Source organism: Apteryx rowi, unplaced genomic scaffold (assembly GCF_003343035.1).
Source record: "Apteryx rowi isolate R43461 unplaced genomic scaffold, aptRow1 scaffold_356, whole genome shotgun sequence".
NCBI classification, from domain to species: domain Eukaryota; kingdom Metazoa; phylum Chordata; class Aves; order Apterygiformes; family Apterygidae; genus Apteryx; species Apteryx rowi.
Genome location: NW_020450041.1, coordinates 184,704 through 203,133, shown reverse-complemented (window position 1 = coordinate 203,133; position 18,430 = coordinate 184,704). Strand labels below are relative to the sequence as shown.

At 45.9% G+C, this 18,430-nt stretch overlaps 1 protein-coding gene across 6 annotated transcripts in view; it reads left to right on the top strand.

The window, feature by feature from the left end:
- The window catches only part of GRIK4 (glutamate ionotropic receptor kainate type subunit 4), a 147,019-nt gene that overhangs the window by 22,009 nt on the left and 106,580 nt on the right, over positions 1–18,430 (top strand). For 5 of the 6 annotated variants that reach the window (XM_026073010.1, XM_026073011.1, XM_026073006.1 and 2 more), the window contains exon 1: positions 431–592. The exons of the other annotated variant lie outside the window; for it this stretch is intronic. In XM_026073010.1, the coding sequence (XP_025928795.1) occupies positions 584–592 (9 nt within the window). In that variant the 5' untranslated portion in view covers positions 431–583. Of the gene's footprint in view, positions 1–430; positions 593–18,430 lie in introns of those variants that run through there. 6 annotated transcript variants of the gene reach the window in all.

The window sequence follows — 18,430 nt, the reverse complement described above, 5'->3', positions numbered from 1 at the left end:
GTTAGCAGGAATTATTAGATGGGCTTTTGGTTTGACAGTAACATTTGTTCTTGCGATCTAGGTATGAAGCAGAGGCATAGAGAAAATAAAAAGAATTGCCTTTAGCAAGCTCTCAAATTAGCACCCGCATCTCCCAAGTCCCAGTCTAGAGTATTGTCCATCAAGACTGAAAGGTGCTGAAATCCGATTGGGTTGCCAGCAGCACAGCAGGGGAAACCGGTGGTGGCGCTGAGCGGTGTCTGTGAATGCAGGAGCGAGGGGCCAAGCAGGTATCAGCGGAGGACTGTAGGCTTGCATGCAGCAAGTGGGAGGAAGCAGTTTGCTTGTGTGCAGATAACGGTGAGGGTGTGCTGAGCCATTGCTGCTGTGGGCATCTGATAGTAATTTTATGGGAGCCTGCAGTATGCATGCACACATACGATAAAAAACAGCTCTGTGCGCGCATGAAGTTGCTTTCCAAGCCAGGCAGCATGGAGAGCGAGGGTATTCCAAGCGGATATGGAGCAGTGAGGGATGCTGGAGGGCAAGCGTGTGTGAATGGAGTCGAGTGGTGACGCTGCACCGGCGTGACAAAGGCTAGTGTATGCGGCTGGTATGTGCAGGATAGCAGTGAGCCTGCGCTGGGCATCCATGCGTGAAAGAAACCGAAATGGAGTGGGGAAGGAGGGAAGACAAGCAGAAGTGGGACTTGGTGGCAGCTCTGCCGCTGCCAGGAGCCACGTGCTGCTGTGTGCCGACAAGAACCAGGAGCGCGTGTTTGCTCTGGTCGTAGCCGGAGGTGCCGGGGGACTGTGCTGTTGGCATGTGCCTCTGCAAACAGAATGCAAAGCCCCGTGCGATCTAATGGTTGGAGTGAAATCGGGGTAATAGGGTTTCATGTGTGGGGAGATTGTGGCTGGGGAGGATTTTTCCTTACCTCTGTCCTTTTCCTTTTGATGATGTACAAGCCTGTGGGTTTATCTAGCTCACTAGTTTCAGATAGATTTGGGTTCTTGAAGACTGACTCCAGGCTCTGCCTGATATCCTGAACAGCCTTAATAGCCTGGTGTGCTATTGTCATCTTCAAGTCGGCGTTCGGGTCCATGGGCTGTGGAGTGCAACGGGGCAGGGAGGCTGAGGCAGAGGCCACGTGCCACCAAGGCTCAGCCAGGACATGCTGCAGGTGTGCCATTGGCCACTGAGCCACAGTGACTGCTCTGGGCTACGTGGCTGATCTGCAAAGCGCTTTGGGGGAGATCTCTGCATGAGCCTTAGCACAGGAAACTGCTCCTTTGAAATCATCCCCAGGTTTTGAGGAAATAGTAGTTGAACCGTAAGATTGTTTTTTTCATAAATGAAACAAAACACCCTTCTCCTATCTCCTCATCTTCATGTTCATTTCTTTTTAATACCATCCTCAAATATCTTTTTCACCACTCTTAAGCAATTCTCTCTTGCAATTTATGGTGGAGCTGTCTTGCTCTCTCAATCTCTCCTACCTTCTCCATGCATCAGTTTTAGTTGCCATGTTTTTAGGAAATGCATGTTCTGTTCCTTTAACCTGTATGTAGATGTTGATATGTAATTCTTTCCAGCATTTTATTAACCTTCCTTGGTACCTTCTAATTTAAACATCTCTGTTTTTATAGTTTTGGGTTCCTTGTTTTATCTCTCTGTATATACACAGTGTTGTGAATGTAACCTCACTGAGACTCCATTAGGAGGAGTTATAACCTGGCCTAATCTTATCCATGATGTTGCCTTTGAATCTTCCCTTGTTGCGAGTCTTTTGTAATTCAGTCTCTCATACGTCTTTCCTTCAGCATTTTTTTTTTTTCGAACCAGAAGTCCTCTTGATAGCATTGCCTGAAGCTGCACCACCTCAGGCTGTGATCTTGTCCAACGTTGTACGCTACGTGAGGTCATTTGGGGCAGGACTCTGATAGGAGATCTCCCTGGCACGGCTGCAGTACTGGGGCAAGGTAGTTGAGTGTGTCTTGTGAAAACATTGCTTGAACCAATGCCTGGTGTTCTGGGGAGCTGCTGTTACCTGTTGTTTGTGAATTTTTTTGATTCACCCTGATGATAAAGGCTCAAGAGAGATGACTGATTGGCCAGCGTAGGAACTTTCTTAGCTGGTGGTGGATTGCATATACCTTTTTTTCTCTCTGGAGTTTCTTGGTTTCTTCCTTGCTGTGTTCACCCGGGTGCCGGTCACCCTGATTGTTCCTGGAGATGGTATGAAGTCTTGCTGCTTGTAGTCCAAAGGAATGATTTGAATAATAATTACTAACTGAAACATCTGTGACAAAGCCTTGGCATGTCAGCCAGGATGTCCTGGGCTTGTCAGGAAAAGGATCCTCTTGTAATTTTCAATTGCAAAGACTTCATCAGCTCATGTCCTAAGTATGTAGTCCTGTTCTGAAGCACAGAGGCTAGAAGCCAGCACAGGACCTTTCTTAGCTTTCCAATTTGACAACTGAGCTGGGAATGCAGCAGACTTTTCATTGCTCTTACAAAAATACTGGATAGCATGCATCTTCGGCCTCATTGAAATGAGGTGGATCTGTGTGACTACTATGTGTCATTTAAAGGAAAAAAAAAATGTGGTGGAGGAGCAGCTGATGTTGTGTAGGTCCATCTTTCCAAAAAAGCCCTAGAAGTAGGATTTTGCATTGAGCTTCTGCAAGGAGGCAAGTCTGTCGGGTCTAGTGAGTGCAGGGTAAGAGACTTTCTGTGGCAAGGCCAGAGCACCAGCCCCTTGGACCTGAGAGCATGCGTGACCAGCATCATGATGGCGTTTAGAAACAGTCAGGCTGGTGGTGGTGGGTTTCAGCTGTGGTTGCACAAAGCAGAAAAGGGGGGAGTTAATGGGGAGTGAACCACACCATCTCTCATTAGCCAATGATATTTGTTTTTTAAAAGGAAACAACAAAACATCTCAGTCCCCTTGCTCCTCAGGTCAATAAAATGAGCACTTACTAATGCCTGAATCAGAGACTCAACAACTTTATTACAGGTGTAAAATCAATGTCATTATCTAGCTCTCTTCTATTGATCCATGCTGCAGCATGTCAACATGTTCTGGCAGATGGCTATGAGCAGACAGTGGTCCACTTAATGTGTCTGCGTGCAGTTCTGTTAAGGCCCATTAGAGGCCACACTGAATAGATTGGTCTCTTCCTGATCGGTTAGACCTTCCTTGGGTCTTCCATATGGGCTCCCTGCAGGTGACTCCCGACATCAGCACACTTGTGAACTGCTGGCCAGAAGGTGTACTGGAGCAATGAGGCACAAGCTAAGCAGAAGGGTCAGCTCGCAATGTAAAAGGCCATGCAGCCTTGTGAGAAGGACTACTGCGGCATATTTTAGCTTCCGGACTGCTGCTGGGAGCTTCGGATGTAAATGACAATGTAGCTAATAAGGTCTAATTGGCTATTAAAGGAGAAGGCAGCCCCAAAGATGCTGAGGGCCAATTAACCCTGGGAGCTGGGAGCATGACACTGTATCTCTGTGCAGTGATGTGTGCAAGAGCCTTTCATAAATGGATATAGAAAGGAGCAGGGGAGGTCCTTACCAAAATCCTTCTGATATCACTCAGGATATTTAAGGCATGCAGCAAGTTAAGTGTTAGCTTGCTCTTGTACCTGCCTGGAGGCTGGATTACTGGCTGACTAGTGTGGGCACACCTAGCACAGATGTTTCTGAAACCCTGTGAGCATCAGAGGTGCCCTAGTGAGGACGGGGCTGCCTTGTGTACGAGTGAGCTAGTCACACAGCTGGGCATCAACAGGGAAGCAGGTCCGCTCTGCGCAGGAGACAGGCCTTGAATAGCAGCGATTATAGCAACCCCGTCCAAAGGCTGCCGAAGTCAACAGGGGACTATGGGCTCGATCAATCGTTCTGACTCAAAATGCTGCCTGAGACCAGGGCCGTGGGGAGCCAGCGTTTTGACACAGCCTTGTCATTAATTTGAATAAACAAATTGTCTAATGGCTTTGCCCTCTGATGCCAGTGTGTCTTATTAGAGGAAAATGGAGATATTCAATATTGCCATGCAAGCTACCTATTTTTGTAATCTATTTTTCTGTTAGGATTGTGCAGACAAAGAATGGGATCAGGTGGATGTGACTAGGAGTTTAGACCTGGCAATCTTTGTAATGTGATTTTGCATTGTGGGCTGTGTGGCATTTCATTAGGTTGGCTTTGTATTTTTTTGCAGTAATATTGTTTGTTCTCTCACCTTTCTTCCCCCCACTGATTTTATTATTTTTGATTTCTGCATTTTTACTGTTCTGAAGTCAGCTGCTATATACTGCAGTGAGTTCAGTCCAAGCTGGAGATGAGTTGGACAGTAGGGCTCAGCTCACAAACTTGGGAGGAGCAGCAAGGATCTTATTCTTTGTCTTCTGCATTGCTTTTTGCAGAGCAGAGAGGGACTGTGACTGCTGGGTCTGCCCTACAGTAAAAACTCATCGTTTGGCCCATCCCAGTGGAAGAAAAATACGATTGATGTACTGCTAACAGCATAATTATCACTGTAGTTTCCATGAGAGGTAGAACTGAGCAGAAGAGTTGCTGTCCTGATTTCCCTATGATCTCCCAGTGCATTTCAGAAAGTGTGCTGAATTCCTTTGATCATGTACAAGAAGCAGATGGAAAGAAGATAGTGTACTGACCTAAGTAGTAGAGACAAAACTTAACAGATTTGCTCCTTTAAACGTCTATAACCGTCTTTCAGTTTGGGTTGTGAGACTTCTCTCAGCAACCTCTAGTTTATGAAGTTGTAAATTTGGAAGTGAACTAGCCTAAACCAACACTACAGCCTGCCTCTGGCAGAGAGTAACCCCCGCTTTCATCCCAAGGGGAACGTCAGAGTCCTCTTGGGAGTGCTGCTGAGTGTGAATAGTGAGAGTTGCCAAATTCTGTTTTGTTGTCGTGCTGGGGTTTGAGTTCATGTGAGCCACATGCAGTGTGTTGGGCTCCGAGTCCCCATGCAGCCACTTGTGGATGGGGACCAGTCCTACAGGGTGGGAGTCAGGGTTGGAGCAGAAGCCCCCGGATGGCCCTCGGGGTTGGGAAGGGGAGAGGGGGCTCAGGGGCTGCTTTTCATCCTGACTCAGGTGCAGAGGAGACAAAAAGCTTCTGTTAGCCAAATAGCCTGAACTGATTTGCTGAAATAATTTGTTATCTTTTATCTGCCTCGAAGGAACAGTTTGAAAAATATATATTTATATCCTGCCCGTAGTGGGTAACCAGATGAGTCTAATCCAGTGGTTTGGAAACCCAGCTACCTGCCTCTCCCTGTTGCATGTTCTGGCTCATTAGAAACTCTTTCCTGGCCGGCTTTTGCCCCATGTGGTGTACCTTGTGTTCAAACACCCTGCGGGGACCTGGAGGTATCTGTACTTGGGTAGGTATATTTTGGCTAGTGTGTTTGTGGAGGTAGGAGTATTACTGACAGAGCTATTACTAATGGTTAGCCCAACAGAAAAGAGCATGTGGCATCTCCAGCCGTAAAGGAAGCGTATATCTTCCTGTTCCCTAGTCTTCAGCAGTCCCACAGCAGCGTGCAGGAGGTAACCTGTCCCCATCAGCCTTTCTCTTTTGTCTTGGAATTTAATTTATTTTAGTAACTTGTGTTTGCAGGCAACATTGGAAAGATTTTGGGAGAAGGGGCGGATAACATTCTCCAAGGGAAGCGTGGGTTGGGGAGCCGTTCGTTGCGGGTGGTTGAGAGGCTGCGGTGCCGGAGCTTGGAAGCGAGAGTGAAAGGACTCCAGGGCTTGCGTCTGGGCAGCGAGCGCAGCAGCTCTAGGTCGCTGCCGCCTTCAGTCAGTGAGCAGAGGCAGCCTGGCACTGCCACCCTGCAGAGGTGAGGCCGTGCGCTCGAGGGGGGCAGCTGTGGGAAGGCGGCCGTAACCGTGCAGCCGTTGCCTCTCAGCCTCCCAGCGTTTGGGTTTGCAGCTGTCACGATGTACTGGGCATTGCATAAAGACCGAATAGTCCGTGTGTGTCTGGATGCAGCGTGTACTGAACAAAACCTGGCTGTGCACTGGCTACAGCTTGCGGTTTTGTAGGTCTAAGAAATACTTCCATCCCTGGGGTTGACACTTGGGTACCTTTTCGCCAGCAGTAAACACCTTTTGAAAATAGACCTTGTTAGAGGCTTGCCTGCAGAGAAAGGTTGGCTGGTTTTTCCTAGGAGATGACAAAGCTTCTGGTTTTCCTTCAGGATGGACGTCCCTCCACAGCTCGGTGTTAGAGGGGCAAGACGGGGCCTCAGCGCGTCGAGGCAGGTTTACTCACCCACCCAAATTGTTTCCTGTGCCCACTTAGAGCTGCTGCCAGCGTGTGTTCTGTCAGCACAGACACCTTCTGGTACAAATGTCAGCTATGGGGAAAAAGCACAGAAGTTCAAAGGGATGTGGCTGAGATTTTCACCTAGGCAGCAAATAAATTGGCTACTGCAGCTATTCTCTTCTCTAAATTGGCAGTGCTTGGAATAGGGCCAACTTTCTCTTTCTTTCTCTGGGAGACACCTACTGCTTCTCTGGGGAAATCTCTGAGGGGATCCAGGGGACAAGATTGGCTTGTGGTTGTAGGAAGCAGCAGGATGTTGCAAAGGTTAATTGCATCCGGCTGATGTGCTACTGGAAACCAGCATTTTGGAATGAAAATAACTTTAAAATTGAATCCCTGGTGTTGCACAAGCCTCTGCCCTAGATGCGCACGCATGCCTGCCTCTCTCTCTGTAGGGGTAAGCAGGCACATCATTTGTCTGTGCAGTGGTTCGCAATAACATCCTCATACACATTCGCGCCCAAGCTCTCAAATGTGTAGGCATTCATATACTGAGGATCCTAAGAATATTGTGGTTGTGCCTGTCATAGCTGCAAATTTTTGCTTAAATGAAATCTGATGTGTTCAAAAGCTGCAAAATCTCTTAAAGAAAACGAGATCTTAGCAGGAAGTCTAAAACCAAACAGAAGGCTCTTTATTGACCATAGGATGCTGTTTTCAAAAGGATTCTGCAGGTGGCTGCTTCCGTGTAGTAAAACATGTAGCGTTGATCTCTGTGTTTTTTCAGACAGTTAAGAAACCAATAAAGTTAAATTGGTAGAACTGTCTAATGTGATTACAGCAAGATGGGGATAAATGTGGTTTCATTAGATCTTGTTTTGAAGTAGGAGACTGTCATTTTCTGATGGAAAGCTGAGATGACAGGGAGTTTTGGTATTTGAAGTGCTTTTTTTAAGAATGACCTGCTCCGTCTTTTTGACATCAAACATATGTATGCAAAAAGAGAGCACTAGTTTATTTTTTCCTGGTGTAGCAGAAAATGGAGAACTCCATTTTTAGCTTAAATTTTCTATCAAAGAATTCCATAAGGGAAGGGGAAGAACCTTGAATAAAAACGTTTCTATGGGTTGCTTGTAGTGGGGCTTGTGGACTGAAACCCAGACTGCAGTGAGGCTGTGGTTATGTGCAGGTGTGTCTCATGTAGCTGGTGCTGTGACCCCAGGCACAGCCCGCAAAGTCCGTCACCAAAGGTATACACCGTATAGTGTTATACCGTTCCCAAAGAGGAAGGTGAGCCAGCTAGATGGAGGTAGCTTATGGCTTTCCTTCTGTAAAGAGAACATGCTCTTGCATTCAGAGACTCCCAAGCCCCATGCTATTAATAGTGAATTTTAATTTTGGTGGAAGCTCCTGAGTTGGCATGTGCAGGACAAGCCACATGCTTAGATCTGATCTACTTTTCTTTGATGTTTCTGGTATTTGGGAGATGGGGTCTATGTCTCTGGATATATCCAGTTCTTGACCGCTCTGGAACAAGGAGCCCTAGTTGTAAAGATCATTTCCTCTAATACAGACAATCTTCCTACCCTCAGCACTTGGATAGAGACCCAGAAACTGCCCACGTTGGTGCCCCGTGTCCCTGCCTTGCCTCATGGAGGGAGAGGACTAAAAGCTGACACTCAGCTCGAGTCCGATTTTGTTGCCTCCTCACTCTGATCTCACTGTTGGTTATGAACTGGTTCAAAGGGACCTCCCACTGTCCCTGGGATGTTAATTAAAACATCTCCAGCCTTAAAAACTCCTTTGCACTGTTGGTTTTCTGCAAGTAACTACAAAATAGATTGGTGTTTACACTATTAATCCCCTGGTGTCTCCAGGAGACCAGCTCTGGCTGGAGCCAAGCACACATTGATCTTTAATGGTAGTCAGGAAGACAGAGAAATGCAATGTCTGATGCTACCTGACCAGGAGATGAATTCTGGGAGGCCATGGATAGAAAAGGGCCAAGGAGGACAGGAGGGAGAAGGGATCCAGATCCTGTTACGGCAAAGATAGTATGTCATCAGATGACTAATGCTGATGGAAAATGGAGCAAATGACTAATGTTGCAGGGACTGATGTTGCAGCCAGAGTAATTGTTTGGGGGACTGGCATGTCTAGTATGAAAAGATTTAGCATGAGCTTTCAGTAAATAAAAGAGAAATTGGCCCTGAAGTTCAGGGCCAAGATTCTGCAGCTCAGACCAAAAAGGGGGAGCTTGCTTTATGTACTTTAAAGAAAGGAAATAGTTCTTCAAACTGCATTCCACTTAACTGAATGCTAACCAAAAGGGCTGGACCGAAATTCTTTACTCCATAGAACAAACAGGACAAGCTTCACCTTACCTAAGCTGTGCATGGCAACAAACCCTGGCCATTAGGTCTGCGCCCTGCAGAGCTAAAGGGGACCTTCAATATCCCTGTGGATGTAATTCCATGTCATTATAATTTTGGTCAGCTTTTTTGTGCTGTTACAAGTATTAACTGACTCCTTCGGCAACCTCTAGCGTAGCTGTCAATGCGAGACTGCTTATGCATGGTTTTCTGGAGTTTGCTGTGTGCATGGTGGCAGCAAGGGTGGCTCTTCTGCGCTGTGGATGCTTGCCCAGGAGCTGGGATTAGTTCATGTTCTGTGTGTGTGTTGGGTAGCCATGGTATGGTGAAAGTTTCTTTGCAAATGGGGTGGCTTCATCACAGTCTGTAATTGGGATTTGAGGCTGTCTAGAGGAGCATGTTTGTGTAAACTAATGATCCCACTTTCTTGTTCCTTTGTCCATCTCATGTTCTTTCTGCCCTCTTCTTCAGTGCTACCTTTTGCACTGACTTAAATCAAAGTGCAAAGTTCTGGTTATCTGTGTTAGTGACCCTCAAGACACTAGAGAATGGTGAAAGTTGGATGCCATCAAACATCAGCTTTCAACCCTTGTTCTCTAAGGCTTTTACCTGGAGCATGACCCAGTATGTGTGTGAGTGGGCACGGAAGAAGGGGTTCATTAACAGGAGTGGAGCAAAGGCGAAGCATGTTCTAATAAACTGACATTTGGGGCTTCTGTAATGAGGCTCTGTGGAGCTATTTGTGGCTTTTAGATGGGTAGGGGTCAGCTATTTCCCCTTTGCTGCTTCACAGACTCCTCTGGTCAGAGGTTCAGGAGAATGGTTTTGTGTTGAGGGGACAGATCTGGATGTGAGGACTTGGATTCGGTTCCCAACTGTGCCCCAGACTTCCTTTCCAGCTGTGGATGGGGCTGTCTTTTCCCAGCTGTGCAAAAATCAAACCCATTAGTGGGTCTGTGAAACTGAGAGGTCCGTGGGTGCCTAGGTAGATAGAAGCTGGCAGGACACCGAGAGGGAAAAGATGATGTTTTCTGTTCAAGAGAAGAAGCTGTTTGTACCCTTTCTCTGCAGCCTTTCTGCGTGCATTGGGAAGGACAGCATTTCCAGTCCAGAGAAGCTGGCGGGCTGCCCGTCCCCCTCTGCCTTGGCAGCCCACAGGTTAGGAGGGTGTCAGGAGAAGCGGGGAGTGCGGAGCTGAGCTCTGGGCTGCTGACGCTCTGATTAATACTGCAGCAGGGCTTGTTATGCTGGAGAGGAACCTTTACTCCAGAGACATTAAATATTAATAGCAGCAGTAGAGACACAGATAAACAAGAACAAGTTATAAACTGTTCATTTTGAGGACATCAGTGTTAACCATGGCAAACTTGTGTTACAGCTGGCTCAGCAACACAGGCCAGAGGCTGGTGCTGCATTTAAGTCCCTGGATTTCCACTCCTTCTTAGAGTTCCTGACTGTTAGCCCAACTCTGCCCTGCAGGAAAACCTTCCTACCCAGGATCAGGCACACTTCGCAAAGTGACAAGATTTTTAACCTGACACCACTGCTCTTATTTGGTCTGAGCTTCCCCAGCGGCTGATATCTGTGCATTGGTTTCTCATGCTACTTCTGTACCTCTGGTCTAGTCGGGAGTTTGTTCTGCAAGTTGCTTGATGCAGTTAGCTGAAAACTTACCTTTGGAAGTCAGGCAGGCATCTTTGGCTTTGTATCTTGCCAGGCCTTTATAACCCCAGCAGGCTGGATCCTCCCAGTGCATCAGGATGGGGACAAAAGCCCAGTGCTGTAGGAAGTAGCAGTGATGCATGGGTAGGACCAGAGCTCCCTTCAGTTGGTCTCAGTTGGTGCTACATTGCTGAAGCTGTAGGTGTTCTTCAGTTCTCCTGACAGGGCATCTATGTCTAAGTGCCCTTGCAACACAGACCACCTCATTTATTTGAAAGTCCTCCCAAAATATGATGGTAGTTTAGAAATCAGATGGGGACTTTGCATTTTTAAAACTTATTACTTAATGGTGGAAACTTGTACAGCTTGTGTGATGACATGAGCTTGTGGGCTAGTCAGTCATCTCCTAACTCCAGGAGCTGGGCATTTAAGAAAAACATTGAATATTTCTGGTGCATGCTGTGAGAATCAGTAACAAGTGTTGTGGTCTTAGATTAACCAACTTTCAGATGAGAAAGAATTGTAAACCCATAGTTGGGTATTGCAAAGTGTTACTGGCCAAATTCAAACTACAGTCATTTAACATGTTGTCTCAACGTTTCTACTGTAATTTCTAACGATGACTTCTTCCCAAGTGCGTGGGACAGGGGAGACTGTTGCTGGTTGGAGCATCGCACTGGAAGTGGCTGCATTTTGGTGTGTTGTATGTTTCTTGGGTGCACTTTTTGGCTTCGGCCCGTTATTTAGGTGGGAGCACTGGGACCTGGAGTGTTTAAGGAGGTCAGAGATGAGCGAGCCTTTGGGCCAACCTGCTACTCTGTAAAACGCTTAAGATGCCTCTTAGAACAAGTGGGTCTAGAAAGCTGCTCGTTGAAGAACGCGAGGCTGGAGAGAGGGTTCCATCTCCGCCTGCAAAGTAAGCTGGTGGAGCACTAACTGTGCGAAACCACACAGGCAATGATGTGATAGTCATGCTAGGTGCATTGGGAAACTCCAGTGAAGCAGAACAGTGGAGCTGACCAGCTGCTTGGCATGCAGAGCAAAAATAATAATAATTAAAGTAAAAGAAAACAAAACCCAACCAATGGCTGCAGAGGGAAAGGAGTAATAAAATGAGCACTGCTCTGCTGTCTGAAAGCTGACCAGTGGGGTTTAAAATCCCCTCTTAATAATGTATTCAGAAGCAGGGAAGATCAGACTGGGAACCCAAAGGTTTAGTATTAAAAGCAAAACAAACAAACAGAAAAACTAGGCAAATAAACCTTTGTTGAAAAATTTGCTCCCCTTGTAAGAAAATTTTATTAAGGGCTTTTTTTTTTTTTTAATGCTGGTGGGACAGATAATCATTGGAATTTTACATGGCCAGACCTGATATATTAAGGTTATGTTTGTAGAGATCTTCTCAAACATTAATAGATAGTGAAGAGAAAATACTGATTTTTTTTTTATTATTTTATTTAATTTTTTTTTTGGTGCATGATCTACTCAGTCCTTATACAGACATTCTTATACTGCTTGACTGGGTATCAGCACATACTAAAGACCTGGCAAATTTTCTACACTCTCCTAGAGTGTACATTAATGATACTAGCTATCTACCTGAGTAGTGTATACAATAACTGACTATAAGCATATTGCTAATCAAACCATACTTGAAAGTAACTTGATGAACTCGGTCATAATAGATTGTCTGTCTTCAAAGCCTGTATCCATCTTTTATTGACTTTAGTATTTACAGTGAATATGAAGGATACCTTCTAGCCCTTTTTACATGTGGTTAATAATCCATATTGATGGCTGATAGCCTAGGCATCTAGCATTTTTATAAAAGCTTGTAATAAAGGGGGATAAAGGTTCAGTAATTCTCTCAGTAGAGCAGTGCTTCATCTTCTGCGTGATGGAGCTAGTAGCTGGTATGAAGTAGAGCCACTCTGCTTACCCAGTCCTTGCTGAGGACAGCTTTGGCTGTTGGAACGACTATCAAACGCCTGTGCAGTCCAAATGTCTCTCCTGTGCTTTCACAATGTGTAAACCCAAGAGAATGTGACTCTTAGGACTCAGATGCATGATCAGATTATTACAACTGTGTTTCCATCCCGTACGTATGCTAACATGGTTAGGTTTAACATGTGCCACGAAGAGCTCAAGGTTCAGTCGTGTTGCCTTGCAGTTGGAGAAAGCTGCATTGCATGAGGTCGTGGTAGTGCAAAGCTGGGAGTGGCCCTAGTTATGTGGAAACAGATCCAGTTCTCTGACATTTGAGCATCCTTCTTTCCTGAGCTATTCTTGCCTCGTTTTTGGCCTTGGCTACTTCCTGAGCATTTCCATGCGTGCTTTTCCGCCTGGTGGGGCCCCACTTTACGATTGATGAGGAGAGAAGAGTGTTTTAGAGAATTGGATGGTGTACTTAGAAAATGGCCCTCCTCACTTATATTTATGTTATTAATTCACTCTTCTGCAATAATTGACGATTGTACAAAGCCCCTGTCGTCTTTTCTGGTTAGAACACTTGAACGTAGTTTGTTTTAACGTGATTTATGGCAGTGGCACTTTAGAGGTAATTGAGTTTGCTGCAGTAGTTTCTTGAAGAAACTCTGAAGGATATTTTGGGTGGTGGTGGGGAAATGAAGGGTACAAAGAGACTGCAGTTAGAACGTATGACTCACTTTCCCCTTGCTGCCTGGGATGCAGGCAGAAACATCTGGAGGTTCTCTGCTCAGAACACCTGCCTCAACCCCAAAGAGAGACATAACCGCTTTCCCCCGCACAGTATAAAACTTGCTGTCTTTTCTCAAATGAGACGGCTTAAAAGGGGAAGGAAAATTTGGAGTTAAGTGCTTGGCTAATGTTTGCTTTCAATGCACCAAGACTTGTCATCATTATTTCTTCTAGGATGGCTTTTGGTGGCATGCTTAGGAGATGGATGGAGGGAGTTCAGCAATGTGGAATCAGAGGGAGAGGGCTGTGAATCTTTGAAGTGTGTTTCAGCCAAGATCCTACATAGTCAACAGATGTTGTACTGGTTAACTGTTGATTTTTATAAATCCATTTCACCCTTGTTTGAATCTGTTGGTAAATTGCTACTGTTTATAGGCGCTGTGGTAACACCTGAATGGCCCCATTTAATTTTAGGTGCTGTATAAATCCAGGCAGGGAGGGAAACAGGAGATCTTAGAGTCAGACTGTGAGGCACCAAAAAATTAACTCAGATAAAATCAGATGGGCCAGAGCATTCACGCTAGCTTGTGGCTTATACAGACAGAGCCTTCTACTTAAAAAATTGAGGAAATGATTGACATTTCCAGGTTCCCTTGAAAGCTCTGGTGTCACCTTTTTGTGTACCTGGTGTTAGCTGGCTGAAGGTCTTTGTGCCTTAGTTGACCATTTTAGAAACTTTATCTACCTAACCTTTTCTATTCCAAGCTCTGCTGTCGATGGCCCCCACTGCATCGTGTCCATCCACAAGAGCAGGGGTGAGAATTCCACTGCCTTGTAGCTGTGTGTCAGGTTTCCCATAGTCTCAGGGAGCTTAGCTCAAGTCTGGATATCTCAGAAAGACAATGTTGCAGCTGGAGGCACCAACTCATAAGCCACATGAGATGGTTTATCTGGTCCTCTGTTTGCAAAGGGGCCAGGAAGACGTTTCTAACAAAGGCAAAAAGGTTGCTGGTCTTATTAGCTAAATGGGACCTGGCAAGAGCAGGCATCTTCTTTAGTGGAAGAGGTCTCTTGATATTGTTAAGTTCTAAGTTAATGACAAAGAGTGGGTCAGAACTACTCATCCCAGAGGGGACATGGATCATGTATTCTAACACAACAAGATTTTATTTCTGTGGTTGAAAACACTGGTTTTCAATCTTTTCCTGTCCCAAATGTTCTTCCTAGCTAGCCTGGATGTTCTTCTTGCTTAGGGAAAGTTCACAGTGGCCCCAGAAGTAGTACGGACTTGTAACCAAAAGCAGGGAAACCCAGGGCGCCTCTGCAAGGGCGAGAGCTCTTGCTTCAGAGCCAGATGTGCGTGCACCCACATAATTTCTGAAGTAAGGTTTAAGGAGAGAGGCCTAGAAGAGAAGAGTCTGGGTGGTATTCTGCTGTTGGGAGCAATGCAGGGCAGTTCTTACCAGCATGAGCAGTCTGTCCTGCCAAAGTCTGCTCAGGCTTCTGCAGTGGCAGGACTTGCGCTGACCATGCCCAGAGACTGGCTGCATTTCCCACAACAGCCCTCTCCCTCCTCTTCCTCCTGTGAGGTTGATAGTGGTGAGGAAGGTGATGCAGCTGAGTAATAAAGTGAGCACAAAAATTGCACAGATTTTTTGTGGCCCTGAGGGCTCAAGAAGAAAGAAATAGTCTAGAGTGAAAACTTCTAAGCTGAGGAAATTGATGAAGAAATTAGATCCGAGAGGCCAGAAACTCTCTCTGGGTATTTTGTGATCAATCCATATAACAGAGGCAGCAGAATGAGGAGAAAGTGGAGCTACAAAACCTCTGTTTTTCTGCTCTTTCCCTCTCAGGAATCAAAGTCGGGAAGACTCCGTCAGCCAATAAAGCAGACTTTTTAAAAATCGTTGTGTGAATGTCTCACACTTGCAGTAAACACAAGAACATTAACAATAGCCGTGCCTGGAGTCTGAATTATTGTAATGCCATTTGTCTTGGTTATTGCAACATATAAGCTGGTGCGGAGCTTTGCTGAAGGCATTGTAAAGTTTGTGCGAAAAGAGCTGGAAACAAAACAGAGAAGGGTTTTATATATAAGAAAAAAAAAATATTGAATCATCCCAGGCTGATAAGGGGGGCATGCTGGAGGGGCACTTGTGGCAGGGCCCCAGAGTGTATGGAGGAGCAGTCAAGTGCTCTCCAGCTGCAAAGGGAGAGAAAATTAAATTGGCATGGCATGCAATCGGGGAGTGGGGGCAATGCCACAGCACAGGGGATGGAGAGGTGGCGCGGTGGGGACAGCATGGGTTGCTCCAGGGTTTTGCCCTGCTTGAGGATAAGATGAGCTGGCACCCTGAGCTGTCCTGCATGCCCGACCTCCTGCTACCAATCTGTTAATGGTTGGTTGGCTGCCCACAGCTGATGTCACATGGGAAGTGTTCGTGCATCTTGTTCTGCTTCTAGTGGAAAGGTCCTGTCTAACTCCAGTAGTAGGTGCAGGTTCAGGGTGAGAGCTGGCTTCAGATGAAAGCAGTGCACTTGTAAAAGGAGGAATGGCATTAGGAGTTAGGGAATGGCCCTCGGAAACAGCTGATCGGGGCTGTATTCCCAGCTTCCCATCTGTAGCATTTGAGTCACTAATATTTGTGCCCCACAATGGAAGGGAGGAGGTAATTGCCATGCAGCTTCCCAGGTTGAAATGCATGAAATAGCCCCAAAATTAAATATATGTCATGGAGGTCTCCCCTTGCCTCTCAAGATTTATTTATAGCTATTAAGACAACTTGTTCCTTTTTGGATCCATCCCAAGCTGAAATTAGGCTATAGGTTTTGCAGTACTTTGTAATGGGAAGCCCCAAATTAAATTAAATCTATTTATTTTAAGCATCTGTCTAGACAGGATACCTGATGCAGGGCTGGAAAAATGTCATTTATTTTTTGCTTTGCCTTTTAAAAAAAAAAAGTAGTAATAAAAGATTTTAAGTGACGTTACTCATGTAGTAGCCTCAGACAGGTCTTTGCTACACAGTGGCATGGTGTGATATATCATGTATATATTACTTCTTTCATTTCACCTGTGGAAATGGGCTTAAATTCACCACCCCAATCATGCTGCCTCTGCCTTCAAGAGCTTTTTTTACTGGTAGCTTTTGCCCATGACAAAAAGATTTCAGTGGTGTCAATAGCAGAGATGAGGACAAGAGCAACACTGATCCCATACCGAGAGACACCCCTGGCTGGGGTGTTTGTCCCACCTAAACCCTAATGGGTGCATAAACTTTGTACCGCTTCACTTACAGACCAGGGAGGTCTTAGGGGGAAGGGCCAACGGCTGATCTCGGCTGATTGGGATTCACAGGTGGATATTTGGTCCAGGGCAAGTACAGGATGGTGTCCATAATTGCACCTCTAATGGAAGTATTTTTCTTCTGTCACTGTTGGGCTGATTAGTTTCTGTCCATTGTAGTCTTGCTGTGGGAAGCAATGGCCAATGGAGCTTTGTTTGGCCACCTAAGAGGAGCTGCATTTCCACAAAGTCTTCTCTTGGCCCTGCAGTAAATAACAGTAATAATAAGTCTAGATTTCTGCTTGTTGTGTTTTCTGTTATCTGGATCTCTTCAGTGAGATAACATGGGGAGCAAGAAACGTAGCTTTTCTCTTTCTCTCTCTCTTTTTTTTTTCTCCCTTCCGCCTGGCTGTGTGTATGTGTTTTCTTATTTTTAAATTAACCTTATCAAATTGAGTATTGCAAACATTGCTTTGCCCAGCTCCTGGATGCCAGGTTGTGTGAGAGGCTGCGATTCTGTTTGGGCCTTGTGAGTAGCGCAGCGCCCTTACGGTGCCTGGGCAGCGCCGTGCTGGGGCTGGTGCCTGTGCTGGCGATGGAAAGTGTTTGCGTTTCCTGGGCTTTCCTGTCGATAACCACCAGTCGTCTTGAGGCGTTTCTGTTTACACTCTTTGGGGGCAACGTCTGTTCACTACCATCATGAAGATTTTTGCCCCTTTTTTAATCAGAAGGCCTGATTTGGTCATTGCTGGGTGAATATGGTTTTCTTTGGCTTTGCTGTGTCCTGCTCTGTTCCGTGCCCCCTTTTCAGAAGTTTTCACGGAAACCCAAATTTTTCTGTAGAAAACCTTGATTTCCTGTTGGAAAACCATCTAGCATACCCAACGTGCAGTGCTGAACCACACTGCCAGCAGAAGGTACTGCATCGACCCCCCTTGGGCTTTCAGTGCGGGCACTTAGTGGATGAATTCTGAGGTGGATCAGGGACCACGCTTGTGCTGTCCCTTGTGCCCAGAGAATACCGCCCAATTTCCAGTTCTTTTGGCTGCGAGAGCAGTTTCTCATATTTCTCTTGTCAGCATAGGACTATCTCTCAGAAACACTTTCACCTGTTTCCACTGGAGAATTGAAGCTAAGTTGAAGCTTTCTAGGGCATTTGTGTGTGTGTTTTTTAAGTAAGCAATATATATTCAAGACTAAAATTAAAGATATGCAGGAAATTAAATGGCTAGCATTGCTTCTTCTTGGTGGGGAAGCTATTTCCATTCATGCTAGTGGAGGAATGGGCCCTGGTCTTACCTCTGGAGGGTTTGAAATGGAGGGGAGAGAATTAGCAGCAGCCATGCAAATAAGAGGGAAGGAGAAAGACAGTTAAGCAAAGCTGGGGAAAACGCTTAAAGTTGCTTGTATATTGGCTGTGTTCAGACCCTGCTCCATCCCCTGGGTTTTCCAAACATTTTGAACAGCTGAACATGTTCCCAGCTCAGGCCATAGAAATATCACCAGGAAAACTGCTGGGGAAGTCCCCGCTGCCCCGCCGAAGGCTCTGCATGGCTGATGGATTGACTGTGGCAGTGAGTAAACCTCCTCGAATCCCTTCCAGCAGAGCGGCTGATGCTACTGTAGGCCTATGTAAGCTGACAGGCTTTTAATAGAGGGATATCCCTACAATTCCCCTATTGTTGAGTCCTTGTGCTTCAGCTGCTGGATAAAGGCCAGGGCATTAAGGAGAGAGGTTGAAGCCCTGAACAGATATGAGGTCCTCTGACCCCTCCATGGGGATGCAGTGTGTTTAGCTGGCTTCCCTGGCAGATGGACCGTTGGGGCCCTGTTAAATCTCTGCCAAAAAATGTGCAAATCTCTCTCTCCTGGGGCACTAGGAATTAAGAATGTCAGGTTAAATAAGCTTTTCTGGAGAGGAAAATCTTAGGAGTGGATGAGCTCAGAAACTTAAAGGCAGGGATTCCAGTTTCTCTTGCTGTTGATTAATTTAATGTGAAATACAAAGAGCAGGGATGGGAGGAAGTTCTGGAGTGATTTCAGGAATGTCTCTAAATAAAGCCCACTGCAATAGCCTGAAGGTGACACAGAGACAAGCAAGCTCTGTGAGGTCTCAATAAGAAAGGAAAACTGGCAGCTTTCTGGCCAGCTACTGAAAAAACACCGCAGG